The 12,759-nt window shown below is 41.7% G+C and overlaps 1 protein-coding gene across 2 annotated transcripts in view; it reads right to left on the reverse strand.

Moving 5' to 3' along the window:
- The window catches only part of NRK (Nik related kinase), a 104,708-nt gene that overhangs the window by 8,836 nt on the left and 83,113 nt on the right, over positions 1–12,759 (reverse strand). For both annotated transcript variants that reach the window (XM_075107075.1, XM_075107074.1), the window contains 7 exons: positions 12,073–12,202; positions 11,525–11,683; positions 9,747–9,890; positions 8,369–8,503; positions 6,223–6,323; positions 5,505–5,654; positions 2,097–2,256 (listed from right to left, as the gene is read on the reverse strand). In XM_075107075.1, the coding sequence (XP_074963176.1) occupies positions 2,097–2,256; positions 5,505–5,654; positions 6,223–6,323; positions 8,369–8,503; positions 9,747–9,890; positions 11,525–11,683; positions 12,073–12,202 (979 nt within the window). The remainder of the gene's footprint in view (positions 1–2,096; positions 2,257–5,504; positions 5,655–6,222; positions 6,324–8,368; positions 8,504–9,746; positions 9,891–11,524; positions 11,684–12,072; positions 12,203–12,759) is intronic.

Genomic DNA, 12,759 nt, shown 5'->3' on the forward strand with positions numbered 1-12,759 from the left:
GGTCCAAAGTGGTGAGGCTTTGTTCACTTCAGTGCCAGCTGGGTATGCACAAGGAAATTTTTACTGAAGTCAAGGCAGTGTAATTTCCAGGCCACAAGAATGCTTTACAAACCTATCTCTCATATCTGTGGGTTTGATGATTCAGTGCTTCCAGCAACATTAGGAAGAAAGACTTAAGCTCTCTCTGGTCCACTTCTGAGGCATTCCTGTGAACTCTATCTAGATTAAGTGAAAAAGCTTTGAGAGCAATCGGTGCCCAGTGACACAAACTGCAAACTTCCAAGCAGAAGTCATAGATCGATGTGACCCTTCCTGTAACATCCCCTTCTCTAAAGCAGGATGTAAGAAAGCTCTTTGTTCCTTATATATCATCTGTCTTTGAAACACACTATCTAGTAACAGTGACTCTTTAGGACATAGCACACAGTGAGAATAATACAACTAGAAAAGCCTGTAACAGTTACAAATAACATCCACGGTTTAAAAAGTATTGAACATGAGATTAGGGTTAATCTCTGCAGGACACACATAAATGGATCTGATTTTAAAACTGTTTCTTCCCAAGGCAGGAAAAAGGAGTTCTAACCAATGAAGTACATGTGGGAAAACAAAGGAGAGTTTAAATATTTATGAAAATCATGTATCATACATGTACACTACAAGATAGGTAAGACATTACAGTTTGAAGAAAATGTTCATGTTAAGTAAGCTTGCTACTTTTAGTAAGGCCTAAGGAAGCACATCCCATAACAAAAGGCTTCTTGAAAGCTTCTGTCTCCTTCAGATAGCACTCGTCAGTACAGCTTCCAATTATGTTCAATATTTCTCATTAGAACTCCTCTTACCCTGGCTGAGTAATTGCTTTTTGATTATTATTTCTTATGGTGTTTCTAGCATTAATTTAGAGGGGATGTAAAATTTCAACATATCAAAGACAATTAGATATTCCTATGAAAAATAGGGAATTGATACATTTTAATTATGCCCTGTAGCTCTGAATATGGGCTGAAAATTGGAGATAGGGCTATTCAGCGAAGGGCAGGAAACACTACATAGTTACCTTATAACCTCATACCTGTTTTTTGAAACAAAAGCAGTTTTGTTGCTGAATTTTATTGAAACAGTGCTAAAATAAGTTGTCTTGTAATGATTTGTGCTCCAGAGGTGGGCTTCTTGCCCTCAGTACTGTTAAACACCCTCTACAAATGTTAAGCCTGGCATTTACTCAAGTGTGTTATTCTACTGATTTTAATGGACTTAAAACTACCCAGCTAGAAGTGGAAAGAGAAAGGTGAACGTCCTTGGTTTTTCACTGTGGCATCCACTTTCTGCCAAGCTAATAACATGCCTTTGTACAATCTAAATGTCTTGGGCTTTTTTTGTTTGTCGGTATGTTTGTTGTAAGATGCAGAAGAACAGGAGTGAGACAGAAAAGGCAACAAATAATAAAACCAAAAATCTGACTGTGTTGTTCTTGGTTTTCCCCACACTGTTAACTCCAAACCCTTTGGGAAAGGTGAAACAAACAGCTGTTCTGGCTACGATATGATCAGAATCTCTTCCTACAAAGCCAACTGCAAGCATGGGGAGATTGAGAATCTATTAGGAGTACACTGGGCTGGCAGCACTGTGAATTTAAGGTGATAAAATTAAGAGGCCATTTGACAGCGTTTACAGACCTCTTCAGCAACTGACCTCCCCACAGTTGTGATTTTTTTACATAAAATGCTACAGGCTATGAACAATCAAAGCAGGAAACTAGCACCTTTTCTGCCCTCTGTAATTCCGTCATTCTCTGTGACAACTGGTGGTAAGCTGCCTCCTCAGTGAAGCTTGGCTGTATAGTCCAGGTATGATGCAACAAACAGTGTGCCAAGAATACAAACTCCATGGTCCAAACGTGAAGACCCTATTGCAATCATGGGCTGTCTTAACACAAACATACATAAATCTGTTTACTCTTTACACATCTGGTTTGCTCAGAAGTTGTTTTATGTGCTGTAAAACCACTTTCATATGGATACAGACCTCATAAAGAAGTCAGGCTTCATGCAGCAGAATCTTATATTTAATAAAGTGCCATTTTTCATACATACCTACAGATGCTGGCATTTCTCCCCACTGTAAAACAGTCTCCTTTGTGAAATGCCCGTATATATCAATGTAGATGCCTTCATCTTCATAGGCGAGTAAGAGCTCCATTCCGCTGGTATTCGGGAGGATGATAATGGCATGTGGGCGAATAGTCCCCTGGATCTAGAATCATATTTTACTAAGATTTATATCAGAATATGGACAGCAATTTTAAAGACTACATTGATCTAACTCACTTGGCAGAGCAATAAAGAGAACTGGCTCATGGAAAGTGAAAGAAACGCCTGTTTGCAGAAAGGCTGTATAGTTTGCTAGGTAGCCCCTGAAACAGGCTTTCTCCCCTCCTCCCCCCTTTGAGTATGACAGTAGGTTTGCAAACAAATCAACGTTCAATATTTCACTTAATATTTACCACTATTAATTGCTTTCAAGAAGCCATTGAGCCACTGAGACACAATAATATTTACTTTCTCACTCACAAAACATTTGCATTATATAAACAGAAGAAAGGTGAAATAAATTTGAATTCACAATTATTTCAGAAGATGGAGGAAGGACAAAAGCTTCCACGTTCCAGGAAATCAGTGCTTTCACTTTCCATGATATTTCCCTGTCCCCACTCACAAGCTAAAACCTGTAAATTTAACAATATTTACGACAAGTTGAAAAGTTACCTGGACCTTTCAAATAAAAGCCACTCTCTGTCCTTCCCTTCCCACATCCTTCACTAAAAAATATTCCCCATTTAAATGCTGTTCCGCGTACATTTTCTGCACACCACAGGAACAGTGCATTTCACTCACACAAATTATTTTAACAGCTGTTCAATGCACTAGAATCTCTCCCAGAAGCCAACATGTCCCAAGTGATAAAGTCTAAGTACACAACCGTGAAGGTAGGGTTTTATAAAAGCGTTTTTGAAAGAAAAAAAAAAGGACAGCCTTAAAAAAAACAGTAACAAAGCATTTCCTTGTTTAAAGCGCTACTCAAAACAGGGTGTTAAATAGTAAATGAAACCACTACAATTAATATTTTTATAGAAGCGTATGACTGGAGTTGCTACACCATTTTCACAAGCCAGCGACACACAGATCTTTTTTTTTTTTTCAAGCACATACATTTATGCACACCGTAAAGGCACAATGAACAGTAAAAGAAGCACTGAAGCTGTACTTGCCAAACTGAATACACCCAGGCCAACCACTTGACTCCGTGCCTCCGCAACAACTATCCGTAACACTAGAACGGGTATCCAGAGTCGCAGAGCAATTTTAATGCGTTGCCTTGGTACTCGCATGAGCGATCGAAGCAGGTAAGAGATGAAGAAAGAGGTGGGGAACCAGGAAAAGAAGCTACCAGAAAGCAAGAGTATCTAAAGTCAGCCTGTTAAAGTCTGGTCTGTTGCCACCACAAAGCTCCTTGAGAGAATTATCCAATTCTAGCAGATGCTCTTTAAAATAATAAAATACTGAAACCGACAGAGCCACCGTAGCAGCAGATCTATTCCAGGTCTAAGACTCTAAAGGGAAAATATATTTTTAGCCCATGCTAACTTTTGGTTGAAGAGCACACACCCAAATGGAGTCAGTCTTAAAGGTGCCCCACATATTCAGGACAGTCACCTGGGAAATCTCTCACATCAGGTACATAATTATATTTCCAGCCCGTTGGAAAACTAAAGCCTCTACGAAGGTTCACTTTTTTCTTTGCCTTTCTCATCTTGGGCAATTATGCTAATGATCTTTTTGAGAGGTCATTATTCACCTTGCTTAGCAACCAGCTTCCAGGGATGGTACACAGGCACCACGCTTAGATTTATACGCTGATGTGAATTTTTTCATAGTTGCATGGTTAACAAAGCTACTCATTGTCAGATTAAATAAACCCTCTAAAAAACCCAAATATTAAGTCCCTTAAAAAAAACCCAACAGAGAAAACCAGCACAAGCTGTAGCAGGTGATTCGACAGTTTGTTCTGAGCAGCTAGAAAAGTTACTTTAATTAAGAGAAGTTTGTAAGCAGCCATCCTCAAACATCGCGTCCATCAGAAACACAGGTCTGACAATTTGAAGGCTGCCGCTTGTCAGGGTGGCAGAGTGATCAAGTGGCTTGCACGGGAGGTGTGGGTTTGAAAACATGGGGCTGAGCGTGGGGAAAAAGAAGTTAAAAAATAAAAGGGTTCAAGGCACAGGCTGCAACAGGCAGACCTGGGACGAGATTTCTTTGGACCTCCTGAGCGTAACTTTGGGACACATTGCCTTGGGACAGGAGGCGGCCGTGGCACCCAGATGAGCTGACCCTCTGCCCCTGTGGAGCTCTGTTGACTTTAGGGAGGTTTTCAAGTGCGCACAGAGGTTTCCTTGCCAGGAGCCTCCCATCAGAGTGGAGCACGGGAACCTGCTAGTTTTCCGGACCTAAGCCCCCAGGTTTCTCTGGCATTTGGGACTCACAGCTTTGAAAAGAACTGTCTAGAACAGCTAAAAAATAAGCAGACAAACAAAAAGATTAAAACCATAGCACATAGACTTCCTGTCGGAGAGCCCCATGCCAGTCATTCACTTCTGCAGGGGAATTACTTTGCTGTTACCGGAGTTCAAGCAGGAACTTAGTGATCACCATCACCTCAATGAACAGATGCACAATGCAATAGGTACACATCAACCTGAAATCAACATCTTCATGCCAACTTCTTGACAATCTAATGAGAAAATCCTGAGGAAAATGTAAAAATTCCTTTGAATTTAAGGACTGATTTCACAGGCATCTGAATGTTAAAAAGATCAGCAAATTCATTTAGACTGCAAGTTGGGTTTCTGCAAAGTCATGACTGAAAGGAACTCACATTTTGCACACAGATCCTGGATCTGTAATCACGTGAAACAAATGCAACTTTACTCCATGGTGAAGAAATTAGGATTATTTATGGGTGCACATGTATACCTGGCTCCTCTAGCTCCAGGTACTTATCGGTGCAAGAGTAACGTGCTTGCAGCAGATCAAGATTAAAATATATTGCAAGAATCTTGGTAATCCAAGCCAAATTTCAGTGATAATCTTGTTAGTAAGATTGAAAAGCACAGTGGCAGATTGTAAAAGTCACCTAAATTCATGTAGATATTATTGTGTCTTTGATTGCTTAAGTAGTCCTAAACTTCCAGAATCATCATCAGTTAAAAATAGTACTGTCCATACAACAGGCTTTCTGACATTAAACCATTAAAATTGATATTCTAAACGTGATAAAAGCCTTTTAACAGAACTTCAGTGTTACAAAAGTATGTGAAAAGTGGTTTTCTATTAGCTGGCACACAATAATTATGTTTTGAAATACAGCACAACTCTTAACCTGATCATCAACATTATACAGCCCAAAGAACGGAGGCATTAACATAATTTTTTGGAGTGTCTTACGTGCGTTGGAAGGTACAGGTCATACACAGATCCAGAATCCACATCAATAGCGTGAAAGCCGACTACTGAGCCATATATGACTTTTAATCTTTGTCCATTTTCAACGGTCAGGTCAACTGACAGTGGTTTGTGATGGAGCGAGGTAAAGGACTGGAAGAAGAGAAATACCGTATATAGCACAATAAAGCTGTTGGCTTACAGATCTACATATATGATCTTAAGAATTTTCAAAACTCAAAAGTTAGACAGCTATTTTTGTTAAATAGTGTGTTACATTTAAGGAGCTAAGTATCCACCATCCACTGGGCTGCAAGGAGAGCCGGACAATTCACTTGTGTTTTGAAAAAACTCCAGATTCTAGAAGCAGACTGGGCAAAAATTAGGCTGAGTACCGTTCATGTTCAATTGTCTCCTCTTTTGAGGGAAATCAGCATCAACTTTGTGAACTCAAATGTTCACAAGCTACAGATGTTGTTCCGCAAATGTTGGCTCAGCACTGAAACAAGATATTCACATCTAGTAGAATCAGGACTGTGACAGTTTTATGCCTGCCAGCTCCAATCTATGTCAAGTGAGCTACACTTTCTTTAAAAGAATACTCATTTTATCTTTAACTAGAAATAAACATTATACAAAGCAACAAAAACCAAAAGCAAATCATAGATGAGAGGCAGCGAGAGACAGTGATCCATCTGAACCAAAGCGAAGTTTCACTTACCTTAAAAGCCATGAATTTGTGATAAGGCTTTGGAGCCCAAGCATAAACCTCCACTGAGTTTTTCAAAGCAATTACAAGGAATTTGATTCTCTCATATTTTACTGTAATACAAGAAGAACAATTCCTTAGGTACCAAATAGACACTTAAGTCAAAGACCATCTCATCACATTAAATAATTTCAACGGACTAGTTGTAGAGGTAGATGTTATCCAGCAAGGGAGACTAATGGATTCTGGACATAGTGTTTGGTATCACCATTGACAATACCTTGACTGAAACCCTATAGTTCATTTATTCTCAGTAAAGCTAGATGACTGTAAACAACATTTATATATTGCTTTTCATATATCTATTAAAAAAAAATATACATATCTTATTAGTCAGGAAAAAGGTCTTGACCCTGCAGCTAAGCCAGCCTGCTTTAAGTGTGAACACACAGCAATGTTGCTGGTTGTGAATAAGTGCTTTTGGAGGAATGGTGGTTGTCAGCTGAACAACTCAGTTACGCTCTGCAGGATGAATTTTCATTTCACTGTTCCTGTGTGGGGTTAAACCCCCAGGTGCTAGTGTGGGCAAAGGAATCCCGTGTTTCTGAGATGAGTAAGCATTTCAAAGACAAGCAATTTGTCTAAGTTGATAAGGTCCTGTTGGGCCCATCAAGAATAAATGAAGAATCAAGCACTGAAAATTCAGGCTTCTTTGCACGTTGTGTTTTCACTCTGCCAGAGACAAGCATGTGCTTTGGAAACAGAAGGCTATGGTATTGCATCCCAATGCATTCACCCTTCATTTTATATTCAGCGTCTGCTTGGCAGGGATTTTTAAAAGATGCAGGAGTTACACTGCTGAAGCAAGGTTTCTTTTCTGTGGGAGGAGGGCTTGATCGGCCCTTGCTGCTTACAAACGGAGCAGTTTGCACTGACCAAACATATAGCAGAGGCTTTAAGAGCGGATAGGGACGGGCACTGGTCGGGAAAATCTCACACAGTGAGATAAAATGAAGAAAAAAAAAAAACCCCAAACTCCACCAAAATGCAGAACAGCACATCCGTTTCCTCTTCTGCCTGGACAAATGGCTGTAAAAATCAAAGGTCAAGATACAAGATTCACCAAGAGAAAAAAAAACCAGCAGCTGTTTTGTCAAAGACATAAGAGTGGATTGTCATATGTAAACACAGAAGCTCCTACCAAATGTTTGCCTAATTTTAGGATAATTATTTTTAAAAAAGAAACACCACCACACCAAACCCAAAGATGAGCAACTGAAGTGGAATATGTGGGTGCTTAGCTATAATCACAAAGAAAGTAACAACCCACATCTGTTTCACATTCTTTCTGGGATTTAACCCTTGCCACATTTAAAACCATGAGATAAAACAGCAAAAATAATGCAAGCAAGGTATTTATGAGCGCCAGCCGCCTCCTGCTCTCCTCTGTATCATTCCTCTATTTGACTTTGAAAAAAGTGCCACTTTCATGTTGCATCTTTCACCACAGCAAAACTTGTGCTATACATCACACCCCCTCACGCAGTTAAATGACAGAAACTATCACAATACTGATGCTCATCTTCAAGAATGAACTGCCTGAAAGCCAGATAAAAGCAAGATGGTTTATCAACTGCTATGGTAGCATTTCCAGTGTCTAAGTTTAAACAAAGGTATATTTACGTCTTTTACGATCTAGAGACAGGGAGGAGCTGCAGCACATCCAATCTGATCCAGCTATGGACGACATCCTACAAATATTATTTACTAGCACTCCACTAGTCCAGTTTCTCAGCAGTTACTCAGGGCCAGGAGAAGAGCTGAAGAGCGTGGAGATGGAAAACATCAGTCTAATTAAAACCTTATGTAACTACAGAGCTTTAAATCACTGACTGAGCAACAGAGCAAGGCTGGCACTCCCTTCTTCCAGCCATCACAGGCAATACCCATAACATCACGTGGTAACCGCTGCAAGAAGAGATGCTACCTGCAATGACAGGGAGCAAAGCATCTGCCATGTAAAACAAGGAGGTTTGAAAGAACTCTGAGATATTCAAGCTTAATACAGTCCTGAAACAGAGCTGAAGAAAAATGCTGGTGTCACGAGATGCAAAAGGATGATTAAGCAGCTCTTCAAGGAATAAACAAAAGTCCTTACCGACTTTGTAGTGTACGCAGCCTTCCAGGTCACCCACAGACACCCAGCCTTGCCGCTTCTCCACTTCTGGATCATTGCGCAAAATTTTGTTTCTCAGCCATGATAAGTAATATACCCTCAACTTATTCTTCTTCCCTAGGATTTGGGGATGGGGGGGGAAAAAAAGACATCACTCCAACTCACTGAAATACAAACTCTCCCACACTTCCAAAAAGCCAGAGTTTTGCGACCTTGAGTACAGCGGGTCTTTGGGCCTCATCAAGGTGAGAGAAGAGTTCAGCAGCACAAAAGAAAAGCCCTGTGTGATGGTGACACGCAGGAGGGAACTGGAACATGGGCAATCCTACGGCATTTGGCACACGCGCACTTACCTTCTGTCTCAAGCTTCATGCAAGATTTTCACACCCAACGAAAATTCTTCCCTAAGGCCAAAGAACAGGTCTCTATAGACGCATGTATTATCAGAAATAATCACACTATCTGGCATTTACTCTTTGATGCGAAGGCAGGAACACAGGTATGGCCTACAATGGCCATTTTGAATAAGTGGCTCATTTAGTGCTAATCAACTGCTAATCTTCATTACAAGTAGCTATTCTCTTTTGAATGCCTTTCCAGGTGAGAATTACTTTGTCATCTTTCACCTCAGTCTTTCTGTTGCTTTAGTTCGTAAGTACATATGGCCAACAACAGTCTGGGATCACAGGTTAGTCTAAAAGGGAAGGACTGCGTCACGTAAGAAACTGGACCTGGCAATAAGGGACAAACAGCTCTCACCATCACCTACCATGGCAAGCTACCACAAGGAGCTGCCGTTACTTGCTGGACCTACATCTTTCACGTTGTTATGTACTAAGCATCCTTTGAGGTCACTCATCCATGGGGAATCGGGCCTCAGCACCTTGCAGGGCAGAGTCCAAACGTTTGCTGACAAACGTCAGCAGAGGTTGAAAACGCTACTCCATTTAACGTTACTGATGCTTTCACAGTATAGATTACTCTCATGTTACTGCTCGTGCATCTTGTTGAACACAGAACGGGGTTATTTAATGATATTTTAATAGAAATGCACTTAGGTAGTGGCTCACCCATCACAGGAACAAGCGAACAGACTGACAACTGTAATATTTTAAGGCTATGAAACACTTCATACTTCCTGCAAACCATTTTACACATTAACCAGGTAATGAAATATCCCAAAGCCTCTCTGAAATGAGAATGTAAATGTTTAAAAATTCAAGAGAGTTTTCCTATTAACAAGAATAACTGTCCTGTGATTTTCTTTAAGAGGAAATTCCTCAACCTAGTTTATAACCTAATTCTTTTTAATTGCTTCCAACCCCAATGCAGGTCAGATACTTTTAGACACTGAACTAACCTGATATAGTAATTAGCACATTGAGTCCTTCCAGAACATCCATTTGCTGGAATCGTCTCCTTGTAATCAGCGAATAAACTCTTCCTTGCCCACTTCTGTCCAGCAGCCACAACCCATTCTCTGTTCCCACCAGTAAATTTACTCCTGTTGATACACGGGGAAAAAATACTGCATAAATCACCAGAGATTCAGAAGCCGCTGAGTGTTCGTTGTTTTGAGAACTGATTCTTACTTAGTCTCACCTAATGGTACCTGATAATATCTCTGTTGCTCTGTGGATGACCTCCCAGAAAAATGAATAGAAAAAAAAGGACCTCACCATTACAGTTTTTAACCCAGCAGAACACTTACACACCCACGTAACTTGAAGGATGAGCAGTTCTGCTGAAGTCAATGTTGATTTAAACAAAAAGGAAAATGTTTTGCAAACTTGAACTTCTCAGGTGACCTTGGAAAGTGTCTGTGAGCACTGCAAAAGTCCCAGTCCAGCACCACTCCACTGGCAACACAGGAGGTCTAACTAAATCATCTAAGGGTCTCTACTAAATTAAAAAAAAAAAAAAAATCCCTATTTCCCCATACACAGCTCAAATCACAGCAAGGACAAACTTGTGGGAAGAAGGGCTTCTGTTACGAGGAAGTGGAGTGTTTGTTTGAAAATGGTCTGCGTTTTGCAAGAATGCATTCAAATGCTGAAGTAAAGGAGTGAATCCACCTGAAATCCAACTACTCCCAGGGAAGCGAAGGCTCCAGTGCATTGCTGACATCAGAGGATGTCAAAAACTGTGTTCAGCTGGCATGACAGCTACGCTTCCTAATCAGTAGGTTCTAAAGAAATGACATGAGGTATCCTGCTGTAACAAGCAACCTCCTCTACCGGCAATGCTCTGACGAGTACCTGGTGCTCTTCAGCCTCAACGCACATTTAATTACAGACCTTGCCACACAGCTCTGTTCTTAATTTAAAATCTTGGACTCCTCCAAACATACATTAAACAAAAATCTGTGAAGCTGTAAACTGGAAATCTACATTTCCTTTGGATAACGTTTAATATACTTCATTTTCCATTCCAGACTCAAAAAGTGGAGGAGGAGTAAAAGGCTGGGTGAGTCCCACAGAATCCATCTATTCTGAAGTAGAAAGACTGTGACAACTCAAAAGCTTAGCTAGAGTGAGACTGGGACATGGTCTACAGTCCTTGAAGACTGGCCTGACTACACTCACCTTTGTTTTACACCATGTGAAGCTGACCCTGTAAAAAGGGTGATCTAGCGAGGTTCTGAGTTAGCACTGACAGCAGCACCTAAGGAAGCCAAGCTTTTGGAAAGACTGATGCCTGACCCGCTTCAGATTGTTGGAATACCTAACACTCGTGACTACAAAAGGCTTCAGGTTTGGATTATTTCCACTGGGTCAGGGCTTAGTGCGATCACCTGTACTCGTATGCAGCTAAGACAAGAGTAAGCATCGGGAGCTGCGTAAGTTACTAAAACATTTGTAACTTTTGGCTCTTCCAACGAGCAGTTTCAACGTGGTGCCAGATCAAAACGTTTTCTCATTCTGATGCACAAAATCCTTTGCAACCCTAAGTCGTCTGTTTGCCATCTTCCACCAGGAAGCGTCACACGAGTGGCGCAGGTATCTGCTCAGTGATCCACTCCAGGACATTCTGACAGGAGAGCTGTGATACAAGTGTGAAACCTGCCTGGCATATACTGCCAGCCTCTCCTGCTGCTGCCTTCCCTCCATACACATGCCCAAGTACTTCTGAGCTTACCCCACAAAGCAGCACAAAGGACCTCCGAGTTGAATTTCTTCTTGTATTTACGAATTTCTGGACTGTCACTCTGTGGGCGGATATTCGTTGGGTTGACATTGACAACGGAGCCCTTCCTTGCATTTTCTCTCCTGACAGGCTCAGGTTTTGCACTAGGTGCTAGAATGAAAGACATGTGCAGTCATGAAAAATGTGAGTGTTTGGCTACATCTCACATTTGACCTGTTTATGGCAGAATGAAAGAAACCCAGAGGGGTGTGAAAACACCTCAGGAACATTACATAGCCAGAGAAAAAAATAAACCGTACATCTGGAAAATTTCTCAGGCATTCCTGAGTAAGCACTGTGGTAACACAGCAGCAGGGTAGAGCAAGCCACATCTGGAAGAAGGGCAGAAGCAGTACAATGGAAATTCATAGCAACATGGAGTTTCAGTTTCTGGAGATGTTACTGACAGTTTCCATTTTCAAGCAACAGGCTCTCCCTGCTCCCCCCAAAAAAGAAGAAACCAGGAGTGGCATTTTATGAGAAGGGTAAAGCATACTCACGAGAACTACAGGAAGGTCCTACTGGACTGGTGGGAGGGGTGATTGGCAGAAGTCTAGGATCTATGAATGAAGTAAATGATGTTGTAGACGACGTACTGCTCTTTGAAGGTGTGCTTTCAGTGCTTGGGGTCTACAATGAAAAAACAAGAGCTGCTTCAGGGAGACGATGCTAGGGGAGCAGACAGCACAGAGCAACGCAGTGCCTCTGAGAAAGAAGTGTGCATGTGGCATAGTTAGACATGACGAACAGTCTCAAAGCAGTACATACACGGTACAAACTCAGCGACAGAAGAGAAGGCCCGAGCAGGGGGCCGTGTCGGGATGCTTAGCCAGGCACTGCACTGAAATAACCAATCCCCAGAGGAAGAGCACGCCCATCACGCCCTGCTGTCCCATCTGGGGCATTGCTCAAATCTCTTTGCAGCCAGAGGGATGCTGTTGCCTCAAGCAAAGCAGTTTAGGAGGTGACCCCTGTCAGAGCTGTTATCTGCCTCCAGTGACACACTTCTCCCCAGGAGACCCCTATGCTCACAGTGTTGGGGTCCCTTTGGGGCTGCTGAGACACGCTGCCCCGGCCCCCGTGCACTCCCACCTGACACTTGGATGTCGGAAGGCCGGGGACAATGAGCAGAGGCCAACAAGAGTCCTGCATCGCTGACATGACGGATAAAGGAGCAGAGGGTACAA

The sequence above is a fragment of the Phalacrocorax aristotelis genome, chromosome 11, assembly GCF_949628215.1.
Source record: "Phalacrocorax aristotelis chromosome 11, bGulAri2.1, whole genome shotgun sequence".
Classification (NCBI taxonomy): domain Eukaryota; kingdom Metazoa; phylum Chordata; class Aves; order Suliformes; family Phalacrocoracidae; genus Phalacrocorax; species Phalacrocorax aristotelis.